The sequence below is a fragment of the Misgurnus anguillicaudatus genome, chromosome 3 (assembly GCF_027580225.2).
Source record: "Misgurnus anguillicaudatus chromosome 3, ASM2758022v2, whole genome shotgun sequence".
NCBI lineage: Eukaryota > Metazoa > Chordata > Actinopteri > Cypriniformes > Cobitidae > Misgurnus > Misgurnus anguillicaudatus.
In genome coordinates this window covers 27,272,312-27,297,437 of record NC_073339.2, presented here as the reverse complement: position 1 = coordinate 27,297,437, position 25,126 = coordinate 27,272,312, and the positions used below count along the sequence as shown (strand labels likewise).

Below are 25,126 nucleotides of genomic sequence, written 5' to 3'. Positions count from 1 at the left end.
TAAACTTATAAACACAGCATACAATAAACAATAATGCATTCATGTTCAATTGCTTCATTCTTGCCGTTTTGGGGAGAAAATATTTATCACAGGCTTCAAGGGGTGTGGTCTTTATGTTATTTGACTAAACACAATCACACGCTGATCCTAACTATTACAGGGTTTGCATTTCTAAGACAAAATGGTCTACATTGAGTGACTCTATATGTTAGCCTGACGTTGTCATACTCAATTCTAGTCAGAATTTGAGTCTGATACCGTTCCATTGAGCTAAAATTATGAGGCGTGTCTCAACCAAAAATGCCTCTGCACTCAATTGGATAGACATACGACCAATCAGAGCAACGGAGTGTGTGACTTATGTTGAAATGTCGTGTTTAGCAGCCTGACCGAACTGCTGGTAATTTCGCTACAATGATACTAACATCATTGTAATTATACTAAGTCTGAGTTAGCGAAGGTACATCAACACCTACTATGTTTACAACATTTCATTTATATCACAACATTAAGTATTTACTAAGTCATACAGTAAGACTATCTCTTACCATTTGTACGTTAGGTGAACTTCATCCACGACGATAGCTACCCATTACATTGGCTTGAAAAATATCGGACCCAAGCATGTCCCTCCACTTATTCAGCAGTCACGATTCCAGGCTTCCGAAAAGAAGCTGGCAACGACCGCTAATTATATCCATCTCGTCGTGCACGCTGAGTTGCATCGCCATGATACCCATTTCAGTTGCTTCTTTAACTTTGTCCTCCATAGGAAGGACGGCGAAAACATAAACAAATGCCTTGATCGCGTTTCTCTGTTCCGCTTTTTAAATCAATGCTCTGTCGATATCTTTTAGAACAGACTCAATGTCAGAATCCACACATCTGAATTCACCAGCGGCAGCCATTTCATTGTAAACAGATTGAACACACGCGCTCTTTGGTGACGTGGTTGATACACGTTACTGTTGATCATCTGTCCATCATCGTATAAAGCCCGCCCTCACAATTTGATTCGTCGGCCGGTTTTGGTATTCGCATAGTAGCTCCTCAACGGTGAATCCCCAGACCGATCTTCCCCGATTTTCAAATAGTGGTGGGCGGGGCTATGATCGGCTGGCACCCAGGCTATCAGGCTATCTATATGACAATTCAGTAGAAAATACTCAATAGTAAAAAAATACTCAAATAAAATCTGTAAGACCAAACTTCTATGAAATAACTGTAATAATAATTCTAACATGCAAAAACTGGTCTCTCTCACCATCTTTGCGCTCATGGCGTCTTTCCGGGAACACAGGACTCCTGTCTCTCTCTCCTCTACCCCTCTCTCTGGCCTGTGAGCGGTGACGGGAGCTGGGGCTAGACCTGCGAGGGGTGGGGCTTGGGGAGGCCTCTCTATGAGGGGTGAGTGGAGAATGGGAGTGGCGTGAAGACTGGATAGGAGGGGGTGAGAATGAAGAGGGAGGGGGAAAGTCTTGTTGGTAAGGGGGGGAGACAGAACCCTGTCTGCGGCGAGGGGAGGGGGATTGTCTCAGTGCTGAGGACCCAGAGTGTGAGGAGGGGGAGTGTTGTTGTCTGGAATGAGGGGAGGGGCTGCACCGGTGACGCGGTGGGGTTCTACACCTGCAACAAGAAAACATGTTAGTTCTACTTTCAATCCTTCTGAAAGAAGTACATGCCAGCAATGTTAGCTGCATGGAAATAACTGCTAGACTTATCCAATGAATCTGATTAAAATCTCTGTCCTAAATCCCACTCTTTAATGACATTAGTAAATTAATGAAAGTCAGAAAGCACATCCCCCTAGGTCTAATTAAAAAGAAAACAACAGCATTCTGCAGTCAATTGTTACAGGTGTGATATTTTAATAACGTCTGTCAGATTGTTTTCTATACATTTTTATTTACAAAATTGTATTAATATACAGTTCCATAGAGGTCCATTAAACACTCTGGGGTCCAAAAACACGGAGCAGCGTTTTGACGCGTTTTCTCATCATCAAAGCATAATCAACTTAAAATACGCTATCATTAATAATCCAGGGTACCCCCACGATTGTCAAACCTAAATTCAAGGCTTTTTAAGATCTTAAAAATACCACTTCAAATCAAATTTAATACCTACATTGCACCTATTTGGGTAGAATAAATAATTTTAAATAACGCAATATACTTCAAATAATTTCTATTTACAAGTGTTTGAACGTGCATGACAACATGCTTTTGAAAGGCTGAGTCCAAGGCCCAAACGGCCTAACCCTTATCTTTACCCAACAATCAACTAGATTTACGTAATAGATTTAAAATGTACATTTATACATTTATTGTAAATTTGAAAATCCATGCAATAAGCTGCAAACCAAAAATAACACCAATTTTAAGGTATTAATTTTTTGCCATTTAATATGGTTAAGATAATAACAACAACATCTAATAACACTCATGAGTAATGCGCTTAACCAGAACAATACTGACAAACAAAATTAACCATAATATGGCAAATGAAACAAAAACCCCTTATTGGGATACTCAAACACATCAACAAATTAAAATGTAACGCTATTTTGACCCTTAAAAGACTATACAATAAGCAATGGTTAACCTTTACGAAGTAATTACAAATAAAGCGTTCATCTACCTAATGTGCCATTAAACTATATACACAATATTTTAAAGAACATGACAAGTCCTAGTTTTAGATTTATGTAGAATAATCTTATTTTAAAATACAGGTATGCACGTGTGTCTGTAAATATGTAATTTTAGGTTTGTGATTATAGTTCTATGGTGATGTAAACATACTTACACATTATAAGAGGTGCGATATCTTTATTCATGAAAATGTGAATAGTTGAGCATCACATGAAACACAAGGTAACTATAAAACAGCTATTTCAATAATGTGTCAATCACTTTACTTGCATCTCAAAAATAAAAAATGTTTGAGAAATCATTAGAAAATTTGCTCGTTAAGAATCAACTCTGAATATACACAAGTATTTAAAAAATGTTACAGTGTTAAATTTAATGATGATTACATTTACAATTTTGTTGTATCTTAGCATTTCTGTTTCATTAGGATGTGATCCTTATTAAGGAATCATTTTCAATATAGTAAACTGACAAGCAGACTTAGTCATAATAGGGGGGTACTACTTTATTTTCATATTAAGTTTATATCAGTTCACAAACAGATGTATTTTAAGACATCTCCCGCCTGCCAGAGACTCAGATGAACTCCGCCTTTGACCTTTACCACTCCCCTAGCCCTGAGAAGCCTGCTCTGGCCCAAGGTATTCGGCGGGCCAGAAAAGCCTGGCCTTAAGCCCCAACGAAGCACGATCATGCCCCGGAAGTGAGAATGCAAACGCATCAGGCTGCGGCAGGCACTGACACGCCCCCTTGAAGCCCGGTAATGCAAACACGGCTAATGACACAGGTAGTACATGTAACACCTACACAGAAAGGCCACCCAACCTTTTCTGCATTACAAATGAATAAATAAACTGTTGTTGTTCATTTTTCATATATGTTATACAATACATGAAAATTTATATATCTATACAATAAGAAATGCCCATACCTGCGCTTTTCTTTTTTCTCCTTGTGTTTTTCCAGATCACATCCTCTCTCTTTTCCCTCTTTAAGCTTGTCATCTGCTTTCTCCTTGTTTTTGTGTTTATTTTTGTGTTTCTTTCCAGCCACTGGTGGTCCCACATGGACAGGTGGAGGAGGACTTGGAGTCCGTGGCCCTTTCTTTCTGCTATGGCCACTTTTTGAAGATCTGGCCAAAAATAAAGATTGCACACAGATTAATGTAATGTCACAACAGAGGGCAAGTTTCAGGGTTTTAGATAGACTCAGGAGAGAGTATTAGCGTAGTGTATGCACTTTTCTTAGTGACGTATGACAAATTCGGAGGGCGGGGGCACAGAGCAGCAGCAGAGAAACTCTGTACGCTGCGTAAGCTCTCATCATGAATGCGCATCACTCCAAAATGGTGGCGCTACCGGAAGGTAGTTTATAACGTTAATAACATTTTAAATATGGATATTTCTACAACAACACCGCACGGATTACCCACTGAAGACCTTTGTTTATCATCCTGGAGCCGTTTGGATTTAATTTGTGAAGGATGGACGTACTTTTTTGGACTTGAAGGTCGTGGACTATTGCTGGACCCCGTAACATTACATTTAATAAACAGAAAGATCTAAAATATTTTCTAAAATATCCGAAAGTGTGTTTGTCTGAAAAACGATGGACATATGCAACTCGGACAGCTTGGGGGTGAGTAAATCATGGGTTTAATATCGTTTTTGGCCGAACTATCCCTTTAAGCTAAAGCTAATATTTTACATAATAGGATGACGGCGCCGATGACGATTCTCTCAGACCAATCAGTGAACTACAGTGTTTACGCGTCACGTTTGGTATCAGCTCGGGTCGCTTGGAACCCCAACCAAGGTGGTACGAAAAAAAGTATCGGGTACTACGAAGTGATCCCAATGGAAAAGCTCCCAAAAGTGGGCTGACCCGACCCAGACTGGACCGGACCGTGGGGTGCTATGCAATGGAAAAGCGCCATTAGATTCAACAGCAGTGTCAATATACAGAGTATATGTACAGACATAATGAAATTCTGTTAGCATAAAAAATATGTAAATGCTGATATTACTTAAAAATTAAGTGAATTTAAATTATTTTGATCAAGTTTGCCAATTTCACCTTGTTTACCAAGCAATGACAATGACAAAAACGCACTAATCGCACTAATCTTCCTCTGGCTCCACAGCGCGAGCCTGTGGAGGTGTTTATACTCGACGCACAGACTGGGTACCGACGTGATGAGACGTCATGCTCGGCTAGATTAGCCTGGAACTCGTGCTTCTTGTGTTGCAGAGCCGCGCACAAAGTACTCCCATAAATGCTATTACGCCATACAATATAGTTCCTCATTTAAATCCGTTTAGAAAAGCGCTACGGTTTATTTTGTACCACTAAACTTGCTCGTATAACTACTCGTCTTAAATAGGAAAAACGTTGATGTGTTTGGTCACTTCTAACTTTATCTCCGTTTGATACCATTGAATGAATGGGGCCAAGCTAAATGCCATCGAAGTGTCGCAGCGCGCTCCAGCGCCCACGCGCACGCACACAGACGACAGAGGGATGCACCAACAACTCCCAGCCAAGGCAACAACATAGTTTAACATTGAAAATGAGTAGACTCTTCCTTTAAAGGAACACGCCCACATTTTGGGAATTTAGCTTATTCACCGTATCCCCCAGAGTTAGATAAGTCCATACATACCTCTCTCATCTCCGTGCGTGCTGTAACTCTGTCTGACGCAGCCCCCGCTAGCTTAGCTTAGCACAAAGACTGGAAGTGGGTGGCTTGAGCTAGCATACTGCTCCCAATAAGTGACAAAATAACGCGATCATTTTCCTATTTATGTGTTGTGATTTGTATAGTCAAACCGTGTACAAATAACAAGGTGATATGAGACACAGCGATCTTTTAACAGTATACATACTGAGAACTATATTCTCTGAAGACGAAGCACTGCCGCATGGGCGGAGTGATTTGCACAATTCTGACCGAACTCTCTGCTCCTCACCAGGGGCTTCTCGTGTGCTGCGAGCAGATCACTCCGCCCATGCGGCAGTGCTTCGTCTTCAGAGAATATAGTTCTCAGTATGTATACTGTTAAAAGATCGCTGTGTCTCATATCACCTTGTTATTTGTACACGGTTTGACTATACAAATCACAACACATAAATAGGAAAATTATCGCGTTATTTTGTCACTTATTGGGAGCAGTATGCTAGCTAAAGCCACCCACTTCCAGTCTTTGTGCTAAGCTAAGCTAGCGGGGGCTGCGTCAGACAGAGTTACAGCACGCACGGAGATGAGAGAGGTATGTATGGACTTATCTTACTCTGGGGGATACGGTGAATAAGCTAAATTCCCAAAATGTGGGCGTGTTCCTTTAAGATCATATTAAGGAGTTCATCAAACTAAACATCAAAAAACAGATTTTTTTCAACAGGTATAAGTTATAAAATGTATTTAAAACAGGGTGGTTATCTTGTCAAAAGTTGAGCTACAACACAGGTAAGGAGTTTCTTAAAATTTCGGCGATGACACGAAAAAAATCTGCACTGAACCTATATGATTCGACTATCAGTCGACTACAGAACAATTAGACAACTCTGATTCGAATATGTAAATCCATAGTCGGGGACACCCCTAGTATACACTAATATTTTGCAAAATTTGACAATGCATTTAGTTGAACAGTTGGGGGTGCCTGACTGTCATGTTTACTGCTGCCTAAGGAGCTAATCACACCAAATTTGCTTTAAACGCTTGGAAATGCAAGGCGCAACGCACTGCTTTTTTTTTAAAGAGCAGTGCAACGCGGCTTTTTATATTGCTAAGCAACCACCGAGTCAGCTGTCTTGTCAATCAAATATTGAAGCGTGGCGCCGCATTCAGACAGCCAGCGATGTCATCGCTGTGTGTTGCCCGTCTCTTTCAATGAGGCATTTCTAAACCTGCTTGTCATAAACAAATGAGTACCATCTACGCCAGTAACTGACGAGAGAAGGATGACGTGAACTCCACTGCTTCGTCCTCATTGGTAGTCGCTCCCGAAATTCGCTCTACATTTGCATAAAGTTAAACTTTTCTTAACTTTCTTGCGTCGCTGGACATGCCCATACGGTCGCCAATGGTCACTTTCGCTCGTGCCGCCGGAAGTCGCCTGGTTTCCATTGAAATGAATGAGATCGCGTTGCTCTGCTACTGCTGGTCGCTGGCTGTCTGAATGGGGGGTGAGCGCTCTTTTGCTTTTAACTGTCATATTAGCAGAAACTTTAAAAAGAGGGCACTTGCTCTGACCTTGTTTGAGTGTGAGAGGTGCACAAACACAAAGCAACTGTAAACTTCCCTCACCACAACGTAAGGCCCGCTTCTCCCCTCATTTCACTGGACAATGGAAAGACGCGAATGACGTCGGGCACTTCTCCGCTCTCAGCGTTCTTTCAAAAGCATGTGCTGCGGCTGGCGGCAAAAACCACAGGGCGCTCGGCACATACACACCTCGCAAACGCTCCCTGCCAATAGAATATCATTCAAAAAAGGCGCCTGCAACTGCATAAACGCTTTTGGTGTGATCGACCCCTTACTGTGTAACATCCAATCACAGCAAACAGTCATGCAGCAAATTTGATCTAACACTGATCATATGGCAGCACTCAAAACAAGCACCAAACTAAAATAAATGTATTGGAAATTCTTGATTATTTATATTAGAGCCTGACTGATATGCATTTTTATGGGGGGCGATGTCTCCATTGACTGTGGGGTTGACTAATGAATATGGATGATCTCTGCTCTTCTCTTCAATGGAGCGGGGTGTGGATCATTATAAATAATGCAGTAACAGGAAAAAGACAGTACGTCTCCCTCTTCTAATACAGTTAACAACGAATGACAATATTTGTTTTCGATTACACTTACATCATTTAAAAGTAGACCAAGCATTATGTAGACATTTGTCTTTTTGTTTGTCTAACAAGTATTCGTTAAGTTACAGGTCATTTCTCTGACGCTTTCTGAAAGGAGTTCACTGAGGGAGAGAATTGAACGCGCATCACGTTTATTTTCTTAATTTTGCGAAAAGCACAACATTCCGTTTTTATTGGGAGTGGACACAAAAAAATAGACACTTTAACATTTTAAATTATGTATAAATCATATCTGTATGCCAAAAATCAGCAGAGTAATCCAAGTCTCTTGGTGGAGAGATTGAAAAATAAAGAGTTTGCGCCGCACGCGACAGACAGTTTCTTAAAAACAAAATCCAGATCATTTATTCACCACCATGTCATCTAAAACGTTGATGTCTTTCTTTGTTCAGTCGAGAAGAAATTATGTTTTTAAAGAAAACATTCCAGGATTTTTCTCATTTTAATGGCAGACCTGCAAACTCCTCAGAAAAAAAAAGGTGACAGTCACATGTGCGAGGGGGGGGGTACTTTTGGGGCGGTTACCCCAGCTCTATTTTTTGTGTGATTTTAATATGATTCTGGACGTGACTTAACAAAAATCACCATACTTTAATCAAAAATCAATGTTAAAACATCCTTGAAGCTTAAGGAGAATGACACATTTAATATTTTACAAATGTTTTTATTTACAACTCACAGAAACACCTGGAAGTGTTGTGAAGCATGACACTGAAATAAAAATAACAAGAGACAGAAAAAAAAAAAAATATATATATATATATATATATTTTGCCGATGTTCGTGCGACAGAGCCACTTTGTCCTCAGCCGGCATCTGTGCAAGGATGACGATGACGGGCCATTGTGAATGGCAGGGAGTGCTCCACCAAAGTGCCCAGAACCATTGCCTGAAAGTAAATTAAAATCATTAAAATATAACCTTGCAAACTATCATACATAGGACTAATATGATAAAACAACGTGTCTCCATATTGTATGGCTGATATGCAGTGAATATCAACATACATTTCTGTTCAATAATTATAATAATAATGCATTTTATATGTAGGGCTCCTTACATTGAATAAACAATCTCAAAGTGCTAGTGTTCATAATGTAAATTCAACTTACAAAACAATGTAAAGATTTCATTGACAGACTTTGATGCAAAATGTAGCCCTTTATTATACAGAAATTTGCTGTTGGTGTATTAGCCTAGGACAACACGCTCGCCAGATTGTTTTGTCTAAACAGCCCTGTTGTTAAAAATTACTGTTTACCAGGTATACAGCCACCAGGAATGAACGGGGCTACACTCTAAAAAAAACGGTGCTATATAGCACCAAAAGTGGTTCTTTGCTCGTAATCATAGAAGAACCGTTTTTAGTGCCATATAGCACCGGTGAAGCACCAGTGAAGCACCGGTGTAGAACCAAATAGTGCTATGTAGAACCATATGTGGTGCTATATGGCCCCTATATGGTTCTACACAGGTGCTTCACTGGTGCTTCACCGGTGCTATATGGCACTAAAAACGGTTCTTCTATGATTACGAGCAAAGAACCACTTTTGGTGCTATATAGCACCGTTTGTTTTTAGAGTGTAGGCTAAATCACATTCACAATGCGATGTACAAAGATTAAGTGCATGCATTTAAAAAAGATAGGTATTTATTAGGGCCGGGACTTTAACGCGTTAATTAAGATTAATCAATTACACAAAAAATAACGCGTTAAACATTTTAACGCATTTTAATCGCACTTATTAACGGAGTCATTCGTAAATGCTACAGACCCTGTTTTAGTTCGAGAACTCCGGGGTTGTGCTGCAGTGTAAATAAAAGTAGACGGAACCTAAACGAACAGCTGATTTTAACGTGACAACGCATCAATTTCAAAGTAAAAATGGTTTGCAACGGAGGTTTTGCCCAATAAACATCTACCAACAAACTACAGATTATTTTAACATGTATCGTAATGTCTGTTATATGTTAATGTTTGAGTATTGTTGGGTTTAAATATTGTTGTAATGTTGTTTTGTTTCAATTTAATTAGCTTATTACGAGTTTAATTTAAGTTTTCTTTGCTACTTTAAAACGAATTTCGTTTCAAATAATTTGTCTCGTAATTATAAACAATGTTTTGTTGTTAGGTTTTGTGAATATAAATTAAAAAGAACATTAAAAGCAACACCGTGCATCTCATTGATGCATATGCTTCCGAATGCCAAAACATGCAGTGAGTAAATCACTTACTTTTCAAAAAATCAGCCTGGCAGTGCCCAGAAATTAAATTTACACGCGCATTTAGAGCATAATGTAGCAGCACGTTTGATTTGCGGTGTTCTTAAGACTTTTAAAAATCAACTTCATATTAATTTTAATAGGCTACTTTGACGGAGGACAAGCACAGAGAACAGCGACGGCAGGTAAAGGAAAAAGTTAAATGGTGTTTTTCTGACGAATAGAGTCAGTTTGTAAGAACATTTTTAAATGGACTATAAGATCATCAATATGAACTCTGAACAATGAACTATTATAAACATAACAGCAAGGAAATCTGAAGAGGAACTCGCAACATTAAAGCAATAAGCATTTATGTAGGCTAAAGCTATATATCACCTCTTATTTTTTGATTTAGTTAAGTTTCAATGGTAAGACTAAAGGCGCGTACATTATGCAGCGCTTTTCACATCCGAATCCCACTTAAGAAAACTATAATGTGGAAGTTTAAAATGTGCATAACATATTTTTATATATTTTAATATAGGCTATATAGTATATGTTTTGTTGTTTTTATACGTGAGGTGGGGGATCCGCGCAAATAGGTACCGGAACACAGACAGTCAAAACCCGAGAATCCCGAACCCTGCAATTATTAAAAAAATGACTACTTTAAGAAATGCGGGCCAGGAAGCGGGTCGGGTATAATATATATATTTTTTCTTTACGGTCCGAGTTGCGGGCGGGTTAAATGAAAACCTCGGTCGGGTTCTGGTTGTTTTGACCCGCGCATCACTGGTAAGCGTCGATAAGAGCATGGTTGTGTGTAAGCTATGCAACAAGGAATTCACATATCACCGCAGCACATCGAGCCTCAAGTATAATCTCAATGCAAAACATACAGCAGCTAGCGTGGACATTAGCCCGACTCCGGGTACAACGACTTGGTTGAACAAAAATAAACAATATATTGTTGCTTAAGCTTATGTATTCAGTTATTATTCATGGTACACTCTTAGAACGAATGTGTTAAAAACAACACATTAGTGTTGATTCTGGGACAACACACTAACTAAGTTATCCTGGAATCTCTGTGTTATTGTTGAAACAACACATTTTGTGTTACTTTTAACACAACATGTGTTATACTTGAACACAAAATCAACACAAAATGACACATAATGTGTTAAAATTAACCATAATGTGTTAAAAGCTTACCGCACAATGATGTGTAAACAATTAACATATCCATCCTTTCTAAGAGTGTATACTAAGAGTGTAAAAAAATTACTTCTTAATGTTCTCGGGTCAAATATTTATATGTGATTAAAATGCGATTAATTTAGATTAATTAATTACAAATCCTCTAATTAATTAGATTAATTTTTTTAATCGAGTCCCGGCCCTAGTATTTATTAATTAGTTTAAGTTGAGGTAAGAACATAGTAAAATATTGAAAAACGGTGGGTTTTCCTTTAACATTACTCTGGCATCAGCTACTGTGTAAACATTTACCCACATCACGAATGACTGCCTGGCCTGCGCAAGCGCGCACGCAAGCCACCGTAATGAAGTTATTTAGGGTAACGTTAGCTCAGAATTCGAGTAGTAGCCGTATATCTCGGAACTCAGGGCAGAGCACCCGGGTAACAATAAGCCTAGCTAACAATCGTCCTGCTAAGTTAGCTAACATTAGTCATTTTGCTCGAAGCATAAGCAAACTTTATGCAAGGTCTACGTTTGTGCATTACTCCTAAAAATACAACATAAGCGGTAGCTAATGCTAATTTTAATCAAGCAAACAAATAGTTGTTGTTTTTGGTCCAAAAAAGTTGACTTACCTTGAATAAGATGGTTCCTTCACGTTAAAAGTGTCCATCAGACTCGCGTGGTAGCCAGGTGTGTCTCTCATCCAAAGGACCGCGCTCGCGCGCTGTCTTCAAGATTCTGAAGGAAGTGCTAAGATTCCGATTGGCCCAGAGAAAAGCAAATGCCAAGATTCCGATTGGCCCAGAGAAGTGTCAATTATAAGAATTATCCAATCATGTTTGGCAATTCTAGCCCGCATGGCATTCAGATAAAGGGCAGCCTCCCGACCCCCCCCACCACCTAAAAAAAAAACTCTCCGGTTCTACGCGATTCACGTGAATGACCCAATTGACCAAGAAAACGGCGATTGTCGCCGAAAAGCGCAAGTTTGCAGGTCTGTAATGGACACCAACACTTAACACTTGACAGTTTTTTTCAACGGAGTTTCAAAGGACTCTAAACGATCTCAAGCAAGGCATATGGGTCTTATCTAGTGAAAAGATTGTCATTTCTGACAATAAAAATAAAAATATGCACTTTTAAACCACAACTTCTCGTCTATCTCTGGTCCTGTGATGCACCAGCGCAACCTCACATAATTGCGTAGTGATGTAGAAAGGTCACGTGTTACATATATGAAATGCACATTTGCACACCATTTTAAACAATAAACTGACACAAAGACATTAATTAGTATCATTCGACATACAACGTCGGAACGGTCCTCTTTCTCCACACTTGTAAACACAGGTGCGTAGTTTCCCACACATCATCCGTGACCTCTTGACGTGATGACGTATTGCGTGAGATCAAACTGCTCACTTATAATAAATGACTGTTTTTATGAGAATACTGAGACTGTTGTATTGCAAGATAATGTGTGCGTATATCTCCTGTCAAGCCCAAAGAAATTATGCTTTTGCGTGATTTTTGAAACGCATGTTTTAGTGCATGGGCTTTTGAGTTTGTGCACGTATGCGCACCAAAAAAGGTTTAACTTTGTCACTCAAAAAAATAGTCTAAAATTGCTTAAATGTTACTGTAAATGATAAACTTTCTTATTAGTAGCAGTTATAGACTGTAAAAAAAGATGGACGACGTCTGTTCACTCTCTTCCACTGGCAAAAAGTGAAGCGCTGACATCTTGGGTCTTGAGTCTGCACAGTAGCGATTACGGGACCAGCACTCCGCAGAAGTGAGCAGGAAGTAAAGCCGCCAAATCAAGACCCCGCCCTCGCTCTCGCAGAATGTGCATATCACACGATATCACAGCTGTTAATCATGACATGACACCACCGTTTTTATATCATTAAATAACTAACTAACTAAAAACAAACATATTTTAAAAACAAACATTTGAATTTACATCAAACAGCTTCGAAAAAAAGATAATTGAAGTGTAATTAAAAATTGTAATGGTCTCAAGTCCTATTGAATAACATGGGGAGGCGGGGTTTATGACCTATACTGGGATCAGTCACTGGAGGGCGATAGAGACGTTTTGGCTTCACTTTTCAGGGCTTGTGCGGCACACTTGGTAGCAGTGTGTTCTTATAATAGCATTTCATGCAATATTTTGCAGTTTTACCATATTTACATTTACGTATTTACAGCAGTAGGCTAGCAACGTTAGACCAATGTGACTTACAAGCGAGGAGTATGTCCATCATACATTCCAATCTATTCAAATAATAAGTCTTTCAGGTCACTTTGCAGTGTCAGTTTGTGTATATATGTTGTTTTAATTGATTGACGCCTCAGAATTCTACAGTGATAAAGTTTTACACCGTTTAACTTGACTTTACGTTCCGAAGGCAGTCGCTCTACGCATCAACAACAAGCATGTGAAGCATATGACGAAAAACATAGAAAAGGCGGATGACATCGCAGTAGCGCAAGAGTGATTCGATAGGAGTCTTTATGACTTCTCGATTCTCTCTTGTTCTTTGATGTCACCTGCCTGTCGGTTTTTGCAGCGCGGCATGAAGTCATACAAATCTAATGTCTGGGATACATGTTGGATGACGGTGAAGGGCGCGTCAACAAATAACGCGTGCAATACCAAAAGAATGTGTAAAAAACTCAAGTAATATGTTAACTGTTATGTTTAATAAAAAGTTTAATGCCTGTTATATGTTAAATAAAAAGTTTAATGTCTGTTATATGTTAAATAAAAAGTTTAATATCTTTTTCTTGCCACCCTGCATGATGACCATGCACCTTAAATTGCCCTAAATTAATGGTCATACAGATAAAAGTAAAAGAACATCAATAACTGTTAATGGTGTGCTTTTATTTGTCTACACTTGCAATAAGAAAAAACATTTTGCTTATTTGAAATCATTAAAAAACATGATGTGATTATTGTTGCTTTGGTAATGGAGCGCGTCACAAAAAAGAACAGAAACTTATATAGGCTAGGCATCTTTTTAAATCGTTTGTTAATCTGCTATATTTAAGTGAAACATTTTGTGTAAGCTTATTTATTTAAAAAAAAAATCATCATACAGAGACGTAATTATGTTCTGTTGATTTAAAGCTATTTGCACATGAAATTAAACCCCTCTAGGAAATTATGATATTTTAGCAGATTTCTTTATAACAGGGTTCTTGCAGGTTTCAGCAAGTTAAATTTAAGACCTTTTTAAGACCTTTTAAGACCATTATGAGTAAAATTTAAGACCAACACGACACATTACTAGAAGCATTCAAATGATCTCAGAAATTCTTAAAACTTTCTATTTTTATTGATTCAGTTATAGAAAAATATAAAATGAATGCAGTTTTAAAACAGATAATCAAAATACATGGAAATACATTATGCTTAACTCTATTAGACCGCGAGTGTTGGCGCCGACAAATTTTACCCATAGCCCTTTAGGAAGAGACTTCTGACAATGGAAGCCCAAAAATGGCTAGTGAGCCATTGAAATACATTGAGTTAGAGGCAAAGAGCTGTGATTTTTCTTAATTAATAGTCAAGAAATGCATTGATTTACAATATTTATACATCACACTAAAATGTGTAAGTAGTATTTTTATAAAATTCTATCAACAATGTTTTTTGACAAATAAAATTCACTAATATTAGATCAGTTAGTATGGTCAGCTGCTGGTTTGTGCCTAGTTTTACACTGCCTCATACAACTTTAAAGCTTTAAAATGCATCACACTCTGTAGTACGTAAGCTTATAGGGGAGGTTTCCCAGACAGGGATAAGAGCTTTCCAAACTTGAAAACAATTTGCACTGGCATATCTTAAAATACATCAAAATGCACACAAGTAATGGTTTTAGTAAGGCATGTTTATTCAAACTAGTTATGTCATAATTACACTAAGACCTAGTCCTGGTTTAAGCTAATCCCTGCCCGGGAAACCACCCCATAATGTTTAATGTACAACTGACTGTGTGCTGTGTATATATCTTGTGCCTGTTTATAAATATACAAAGAACAAAAGATCACTTTCAATTATTATTAATCCCTAAAAGCATTAATATATGCATTTTATTAATACAAGTTTTTAATAAATTAATGTATTGCATTTAATTGAATACAGAATCACAGAGCCAAAAAAACACTCCACCCATACGTTTTATGCATAAATATGCACTATATTGCCATCAGGTTTAATAGCATCTCTAATTACACAATAACGGATGAATCTGCATTAAGAAAATTAAATTTTCTTCTTTTTTCAGGTTTCTTTCTTTTTTCAGGTTTAATAGCCTCTCTAATTACACAATAACGGATGAATCTGCATTAAGAAAATGAAATTTACCATTAAAAGGCTGTTTGATATGTGCTGCTAACGTTATCCACTAAGACCGTTTCTCAATCCGAAGGCTGTAGCCTCCGAAGGGTCGCATTTCTTATTTCAGAAATGGTCTTATTTCAGAATATTAACTTTGAAATTAACTTTAAAATATTGATTATTATTCTTAGTTAATCGTTAATTGTTGTAATATGCTTATGACTTGCGAATGTAATGTTCAGTTAACTTAAATAAACCAGGGGATGCCGTATGCAGCAGCCTGCCTATGCGAAAGGGCTCTGATCTACCGCTGTTCATTTAACCGTAACTCCTGAAGCATTTGCGCAATCAAAACGTTTGAATTGTTCCTAAAAGACAATTGCACTTTTTTGAAATATATGGTTTATTACGGTACTTTCTTGCTTTCCGTCTGTCAATCGCTGATGTTTGTGGAGAGCTGAAGGGAAAGCGTGTTAGGTTCAAGTGCATTGCAGCAGAGAGCAATATTAAAGTCTAAAATATAAAACTGTGTAACACTAAAGTTGACACGCTGTTGGTGGCTCGTGACTCGACGACCAGACTGTTTAAGTTGATTTTCAATAAAGCAGCATTGATTTTTGTTCGCTTCTGTGTCCTCTATGTTTCAGAACCTGGCAAATGCTCAGGTAAGCCACGGGCTTATAAATTACCCCGAAAAAGATTTTTGCTTATACAGAACTAAGTTTAAGGATTGTTTCTCGCCAAACCCACAGTAAACAGTCAGATCACAACACCTCAAATATAGCTTATGGCACGATTTGCGTGGATTATGACAAAGGGCGGAACGTTTCTTTTTAGAGACCCACCATCATACACTTTCTGCCTCCGCCACTGATTAAGTTAGTTCTTCAGCGTTTTAAATTACTATTTTATATTCTGCGGACAACGCTTTTTGGGAATTAAAAGAGGTAAGAAATTTAAGACTTGGGTAAATTAAATTTAAGACCTGGGATAAAAATCTGGGTGTTTTTAAGACTTTTTAAGGCCTTAAATTTAACATTCTGAATTGTAGACTTTTTAAGACTTTTTAAGACCCCGCGGGAACCCTGTTATAAATGAGTGAACAACGCGAATTAAGGAAGAAATTATTTCTCCATTTAAGACATTTCGGTAGCTTTATTTTGTGAGCTGCAGACGCGGGTTTTGTCTAGAAGAGATACAGCAATGGCCAAAAAGTTTAGGATTAGATTTGGATGTAGAATTAGGATGAAAACAAAGGTCCTAACTAGATGAGATACAACTCGGTTTAGGGTTAGGTTTGGGTAAATAATTATGATAAAACAGTGCTCATTATGGCAAGATTGTGTTTGCTGTATCCCTTCTAGTCACAGCTGTAGGCGTGGCGGGAACGTCTTTGGCATGGTGGCAAAAATGCAAGCACTGTTAATGCAATGGATATTTTTTACTTTGAAACAAAAAAGTATGTTGAATAGCTCTCAAGACTACAGTCATTATTTTTACTTCCATAAGAAATTTTTTTCATTTTCTAGGACACAAGGGAACCCTTACAAATATTAGAAGAATTTGTTTTTTAGGAAAAACTAAAAACATATTGTAGTGCCCTACGTTCAACTTTGTGTTCTTTAAATTACTCCCAAACCTTGCTCATCTTCCGAGTCATCATTTCTAAGCACTGTGCCACTGACATGATCTACAGTCAAATAAAATGATTTTGCTCCTGTTCCAGATACACTTTTAAAAATATACTTTTTATTTTAATGTGTTATTTTAAAAATCCATTTAGCAAATGACAGTAATTTGATTGATCACATTGTTCGCCTGTGTATTTTATATGTTGTCGAAAGCTGCACTGTTTAGTTTAGTTGACTAGTCTTGCACATCACTATTATCTACTTTATTAAAGTGAAGCCAGACATCACAGTGCTTCTGATGTTATATTCCCTCAGTGCTCTTGTTCTGACCTTGGACTGTATGCTATCAGATCTCAAGGTAATAAAAGCATCAGTGCCCCAAGTTTGGTTTGTAAACTACCCCACCTTTGCATTCATCACACCCGTTCTGTCAGCTCTGTGAAATCAGAAGAGCTGGATTTAGCTAAATTGCTCTGGTTGAAATGGTGCTCATTTTCAGTGAAAATAATAATGCTGCAGTCCAAATACATTCACAAGTAATCCAGACCCCAAGTGTGTCCAGGGCCGCATTAATGCATGGGCTTACCTGGGCTTAAGCCCAGGGCCTCGGGCTGGGAAGGGCCCAGAGTTGCCGGAAAAAAATAACTGCCGCATTTTATAAAAAGTTGATACTCCCTTTAAAATTATGCTTAATCGCTTTGCTTTGAATGTCCGTGCGTGAATGCAGTTCCTGCGCAGAAAATCTCTCACTTACTATAGTCTACCCTGCAATCATTAGTGAGCTTTTTAAAATTTCTGTCTGAAATATCCATTATTGCATTTCTGAAGGCAACACAGACAGCTTTCTGATAAAGTGACCAAAAGTGCCTTTCAAGTGATGAACAAAGACTAAACTGAGGACGCGTTTTTATCTTAATATGAAAGACAACGTGTATATAAACATTCATTAAATGATTCCTCGTAACATTTTAAAGCCAAGATGTACAGAACAGCACACAAAGATATTACACAAAACATTTTTGATAACTAAATCTAATAAATAACAAATTAGATTCTGCCTCGGAAGCCACTGCTAAGTTCAGCGATCGTTTCATTTTGAGATTTAGCGTGGCAAGGAAATAAAAGACGAGAAATTACATATAGTTTGTTACTGTAAATTATAAAAAACAAGCTTTATATACAATTACTTTAACGGTTCATTTATAACCAAAAAACACTGAAATTAAGGATTTTATAGACACTATATATGCTTTATTATTTTGCACAGAAATATCTGATTGCTTACTTTCACTTTGATCATCTCTGTATTCACAAAAACGGCTTACCTGTTTTGTAGCTCAACTTTTGACAAGTTAAGCAACCTTTTTAAATACATTTTAAAACTTATACTTGTCGAAAAAATCATTTTTTGATGTTACGTTTGATGAATGCCTAAATATGATCACGCAGAGCACCTAGCACGTTCGGCTAAGTTGAATGTGACAGCATGCAACCGCGCAACATCGACACAACGAAAAGCAATCCAAAACTTACAGAACTTAAATTAGATCAGAATTTGCCTTTATAATTAATAAAACATAAAAACAAAATAAAGTCAGAATCAATAGGTGCAGAACATGGGTGCAAAATGCCTAAATGTGCAGGGGAATAAAACCCACAAATAGTTTAATCAGATAACACTAAATAATCTATAAACTAAATAAAAACAAGGAAATATTAAAATTTATTTTAAAATAACGAAAGTATAGAATTACCTGTTTTGTCTTTTTAATTGCAGAAACAAAGAGACTTTGCAATGGTTTCTGGATATGGACGTCTAGCCCTGTCACGGGATTTAGGCTATTAACAGACTTTAAAAATATTTATTAAAAGCTACTATATTATTTACTTAGTATTATTATAATAGGATGTATATTATTTATATTGGGAGAAAGCTGTTAAATGTGAAATCAGATACTGTGTACTCTTATACAGCCAAAATTAAATGATCCTCAATTTTATAACACATCTGCGACAATTGACTGTGCAGTAGTCGAATCAGGCTTCTCCTGTCAAAGCATCGAATCTTAGACTATTCGGGTCACCTAGGACTATGTGCATGTTATGCAGTGATATTTGTGTATATTGCGGGCATTCTGATATGGTTTTAATATTTTGTAATTCCATTTATTCCAGCAAAATAAAAGCCTGACAACTTGCACTTAGTGATTATAAAGATTGTGTGAATGTAGGCTGCAATTCTGGTGGATAAAGGGCCACACAAAATGATAAAGCCCAGGGGCCCCTTACAGTGTTAATGCGGCCCTGAGTGTGTCTGTCTGTCTTGCCAGAAACCATACATTAAAAAGAAGATCCTCAGCAGAGCTGGGAAATGCAGATTAAGTTTATAGCAACAAGCACTTCAAGTCTGTAGAATTCCTGAAAATATTTCAGGAATTAGTAGGATGGAGGTTGTATCCAATTTTTTGCAACAAAGTTTGTTAATCAGTAGTGTGTGACTGCTATATAAGATTATTGCAAAGCTGTGATAAACAACTAAGCTGAAAAGAACCAGTTAATAACAAATAAATTGCAAAAACTGGAAATGCTGAGCCTCACTCTGTGCACATGCTGCCATTTTAGAATATTATAGAAATTATAGAAAACCTATATGTTAAGATAAACAGAAATATTTTCAAACCTGCCGTCTGTCTTTTCTGCCCTGGGCTGGTCAGACACTGGACAAGAAATGACTGAGAAAGTTGAGGACTTCTCTTTCTTGCTTGAGGTCCCACTCTTCCCTGTAGCTTTATGTTTGGGAGAGCAGCTGGACTTACGGGACAAAGGTGACCCCTTAGAACTTGAGGGCTTAGGAGAGGCCTAAATGGAAAATAAAAGAGTCAACAGAGTTAAGACAGGTGTGCACATACATACATACACACACACACACACACATAAGGGCTTGACATTAACTTTTTGAGGAACTTGTCCTTTGGACAAGTAAATTTATGTTTCACTTGTCCATGCACAAAAGTCACTTGTCCGGGTAAAGATTTGTAATGCAATTTATTTTTTGTGTTTCGCTAATCAGTGGCGGAGCAAGGGAGTTTTCATAGGGGTTGCCAGGCAGGGGTGTTACTCTGCAGCAGTTACTCTGGGGTGGCACATAAAATCTCTATCATCCAAACCTTAAAATACTTTTAAGTATTATAGGTGTGTTAATCACAATGATGTATAACATACAATTGCCACAATACTTTAATTTGAATTAAAATGAATTGAGATACCATACAATTTATAGTCATAATTCAACCTCATGTTTGCCCCCCCCCACAGTCCCAAGTCATCTTAATTGAGCAAGTGCATGTTGTGCAGCTGCGAGCGCATAGAGAGAGTCGCCCGAAACGTTACTTCAATTTAATATATCAATATATTTTTTGTGAGTTCAGTGTGCAGAAGCCTATGAATGAAAACACGGCATTATTCGAGTCAGTTCACACGCACCAGCGCAGCGCGTACACTGGCGCGGAGCAGAGCAAGACGGTCCTGGCCCAATTTAAACAAAGCATATGTATCCGAGTCCTGATCGGAAGGTAACGTCTGATTCCGAATCGAGTATGAAACCACGTGATCAGGGCCAATTTCCGATCACGTGATCGGATCGGGACATCCCTAATTTTCATGTTATATCTAAATATCTAAAGATTTTTTTGTCCCACCCCTAGTGTACACACAGTATGTCACAAAAGTGAGTACACCCCTTACATTTCAGTAAATATTTTAGTATATACTGTATCTATCTTCTCACGGGACAGATTAAAAACTGGTTTATGTTTGTAACCCAGAGCTTTCCATTCTACAATCCAAAATAATCTGCTGTCACAAAGTGACTTCTGGTTGCCATGAAAATCGAAATGCCAAGTTCAGGGTGTTTTGGGGTTATTGTGCATTTGTCAGTTTGTTCTCAGTTTTGATGCGAGTTTCATCATAGATCTCTGGTATAATTGCTGCTATATGAAGTACATGAAAGTGAAATAAGTGAAAGTGACAAGCTTGTCAAGTTTGCAAGGCATATTCGAAATATGACCTCTGCATTTAACCCATCCCAGTAAGTAATGAACACACGCACTGCAAGTCATGAACAAACACACACACACACACACACAGAGTAGTGGGCAGCTATCCTTGCGCCCAGGGAGCAATTAAAAATCAAACTGTTCACATGTATACACTAATATTTTGCCAAATAATCAGTTGATTGCTATAGGTATACCTCATACAAATTAATTACCACCAAATCAAGACATGTTCAATGCACATTTTATTGAAATTTAATTGGAATGTAATTCTATTAGTGGGTGGCAGATAGGAACCAATATCCATCACATTAGAATAATGTTCAAAGCACACTACAAAAAAGGAATTTTGTAAGGGTTTTAACAGAAAAAGCTAATGGTTCACAATGAACATTAATTATTGTGATGGAATTTTTGTGATGGTTTCTATTGTCATTTTAGCAGGGTACTAAAGACAATTTTGTTTCTTTAATTAATTATTAGTGCAAAGTGATCCATCAGGGATGAAGACTAAAATTCACCGAACACATGTCAATAGGGATATGAATATATTGCGTGGATTCATATAAATGTTTACAATTCTGCTCAGCTAAAAGTACAGGATTATGACATAGATGATCACTATGGTAGCAATAGATTTGTTTTATAGAAATACGCATCTAAACAATTACTATATAATATAATAATAATAAATGTTTTATTTATATAGTGTAGCTCTTCAGCTATCACATAAACACGGAGACAGAGCTGTACATGTGTAAACACGATGCTTCTTTATTTAGCCAAACTCTAGCAACATGAAAAAGGCACAACATTACTTCAACTTATTGGGAACCGCCCTCTTAAGGTGGACGTACTGAATACTCTAACTTATGTGAAGCGTCCTCTTAAGGTGGACATGCTTCGTATGTGTATGTGTGAATTATGTAAGACGTGAGGTGTTTGCATCTGCCGCTACACAGGCCCTCCCAGAATTCACCATCACCGGCAACGCCAGCTTGCTGGGAGCGCGAACTTGTCTCCCTAAACGTGTAAAGTAATGTGGTTCCGCGGCCGGTGGCACCGCATGGGCAGCTTGAGTTGACTTCTCTCGGACTACGGCTTTGGTAGTGGCTGGACGACCCCTCTTAGGAGCCTGCGCTGGAACTATCGGTTGGCCCAGCTCTCCGTGAGCTGGTTTGAGTCGGTCGACTGTAACTCTTTCATGACGTCCTCCGATGTCAAGTAGAAAAGTTTTACTTCCGGGTTCGAGCACCCGAAATGGACCATCGTAAGGGGGCCGCAGAGAGGGTTGATGAGCATCATGGCGTATGAAAACGAATTCAGCCGTAGCGAGGTCTCCAGGTATCCATGCAGGTGCTATGCCATGCCGAGAGGTAGGCACAGGCTTGAAAGCATTGATTCTGTCTATAAGAGTAGAATGGTCAGTAGCTGGATTCCAGGGCCTATTGCTGTCTGGGATGAAATCACCTGGGACGCGTAAAGGCTGGCCATACACTAACTCAGCTGAAGAGGTTTGAAGATCTTCCTTAGGAGCTGTGCGCAGACCTAACAGTACCCAGGGCAGTCGCTCGATCCATCTGTCATCTGTCAAACTGGCCCTCAGAGCTGTTTTGAGAGAGCGGTGAAAACGCTCGCAAAGGCCATTAGCCTGTGGGTGGAAAGATGTAGTGTGGTGAAGCTGCACTCCCAGAATTCGAGCAACCTCCGACCATAATTCTGACGTAAACTGAGAGCCGCGGTCTGAAGTTATATGTGCAGGTGTACCAAAACGTGCAACCCAAGTGTCAATGAAAGCCCGTGCAACCTCGACCGTTGTTGTTGCAGTTAATGGCACTGCCTCCGGCCACCTGGTGGTCCGGTCCACCATTGTCAGAAGGTGAGTAAACCCTCGGGAGGGTGGCAAGGGACCGACCAAGTCGATGTTAACATGGTCGAAACGACGCTCTGGCACCTCAAAAATCTCCAATGGTGCTTTGACGTGTCTTTGCACTTTAGCCCGTTGACATGACACACAAGCGGAGACCCAGTTTCTAACATCTTTTTTCAAACCGCGCCACACGAACTTTGCTGAGACCAGTTTTTGTGAAGCTTTCCGTCCTGGGTGAGACAAACTGTGGACTTTGTCGAAAACAGCTCTCCTCCATGATGTGGGCACCACTGGGCGAGGGTGGCCGCTGGAGACATCACACATTAGCGTCACACCCGTCTCTGGGAAGCAGACATCTGCTATTTTCAAGCTGGAATCAGCTGTCCTGTATGCTTGTACCTCAGGATCAGACTGTTGATCAGCAGCTAAACGGACATAGTCCATACCTAAGTGCACGGCCAGTACTTTGACTCTAGAAAGGCAATCTGCCAGGACATTGCTTTTTCCTTCTATGTGCTTGATGTCTGTTGTGAACTCAGATATGAAAGCCAAATGACGTTGTTGACGAGTCGACCAGGGCTCGGAAACTTTGGACATTGCATGCACCAAGGGTTTGTGGTCCACAAACGCCGTGAAAACACGACCCTCCAAGAAGAAACGAAAGTGTCTGACTGCTAGGTATAAGGCGAGCAACTCTCTGTCAAATGCGCTGTATTTCTGTTCATTAGGTCGCAGCTGCCGACTGAAAAATGCAAGGGGTTTCCAAACACCGTCCACAAACTGTTCATGTACTGCACCTACTGCACAATCTGAGGCGTCGGTAGTGATGGCAATTGGGGCGCCTGGAATTGGATGTGAGAGCATGGTTGCATGTGCTAAAGCTTGTTTAGCTTCCTTAAATGACTGAGACATCTCCTCTGACCAGGAAATCGGTTTGTTCTTGCCGTGCCCTTTGAGAGCCTTATACAAAGGATGCATGAGGGCTGCTGCCCGCGGAATGAAACGATGATAAAAATTCGTCATTCCCAAAAACTCTTGCAGTGCTTTGGTAGTTTGAGGAACGGGGAACTCTGCGATTGCGCTGACTTTGTCTGGTAGGGGTACCGCCCCAACGCTTGTTATGCGATGACCGAGAAAATCAATGGCAGCCAGGCCGAATTGACACTTTGCAGGGTTAATTATTAGGCCGTGTTGGCTGAGACGATTGAACAGCGTTCGCAGATGAACCAGGTGCTCTAGTCTGGAGGCGCTGGCAACTAAAATGTCATCCAAGTAGACGAATAAGAAGTCCAGGTCACGTAAGATTGAGTCCATCATACGTTGGAAGGTTTGTGCTGCATTTTTGAGGCCAAAGGGCATCCGCAAAAATTCAAATAGTCCAAATGGCGTTATTACTGCAGTTTTAGGAATGTCCTCATGGAAAACTGGCACCTGATGGTATCCCCGAATAAGATCCACTTTAGAGAACACAGTTTTTCCTGCCAGACGGGCCGAAAAATCCTGAATGTGTGGAATTGGGTATCGGTCCGGCGTGGTAACGTCATTAAGTCGACGATAATCCCCACAAGGGCGGTAGCCACCATCTGCTTTGGGGACTATGTGGAGGGGCGAAGCCCATGGGCTGTTGGAACGTTGCACTATGCCCAGTTGTTCCATGTTAGCAAATTCTGCTTGAGCTACTGCCAACTTCTCTGGATGCAATCGACGAGCCCGGGCATGTACTGGTGGTCCAAATGTAGAGATATGATGCACGACCCCATGGCTGGCTGAGGCTGATGAGAAATTAGGTTTGGTTAGAATAGGAAATTCTCCCAGCAGGCGGGCAAACTCACACTCACCTGTCAAAGTGGTAGACAGTGTGGTTGTAGAAAAGGTGCTTCGTGCGCAGGGAAAAACGTTAAACCCTTCAGCCGTGACTAAACAGCCATTTTTTACATCCACTAACAGTCCATTAGTGCACAGAAAGTCCGCGCCCAAAAGGGGCCTACTCACATCCGCCAAAACAAACTCCCATGTGAAACGTTGTCCGTTAAAGCACAGTGGTATTAACCGTTTTCCGTATGTTTTGATTTTGCCTTGGTTGGCTGCTTCGAGCGGTGCGCCAGTTTCGCCTAAACGTCTGTCCACTGGTGATGCAGGAATGACACTAACCTGTGCTCCAGTATCGCAGAGGAAATGACGGCCAGATAATGAGTCTGTGATGAACAGGAGGTAAGCATTTTCCTGAGCTACTATGCTGCTGACTGTCGGCGTTTGACGGTTCAAAG

The 25,126-nt window shown here is 39.3% G+C and overlaps 1 protein-coding gene and 1 long non-coding RNA gene across 10 annotated transcripts in view; both read right to left on the bottom strand.

Annotated features, from left to right (window-relative positions):
* zc3h13 (zinc finger CCCH-type containing 13) overlaps positions 1-25,126 on the bottom strand; it is a 278,860-nt gene that overhangs the window by 121,564 nt on the left and 132,170 nt on the right. For all 9 annotated transcript variants that reach the window (XM_073863726.1, XM_073863730.1, XM_055205268.2 and 6 more), the window contains 3 exons: positions 19,615-19,793; positions 3,586-3,786; positions 1,265-1,626 (listed from right to left, as the gene is read on the bottom strand). In XM_073863726.1, the coding sequence (XP_073719827.1) occupies positions 1,265-1,626; positions 3,586-3,786; positions 19,615-19,793 (742 nt within the window). The remainder of the gene's footprint in view (positions 1-1,264; positions 1,627-3,585; positions 3,787-19,614; positions 19,794-25,126) is intronic.
* On the bottom strand, positions 8,308-14,427 carry LOC141362046 (uncharacterized). The gene is made up of 2 exons (XR_012368011.1): positions 11,582-14,427; positions 8,308-8,427 (listed from the first exon to the last, which is right to left on the bottom strand). It is a non-coding gene; the product is annotated as an uncharacterized lncRNA (long non-coding RNA).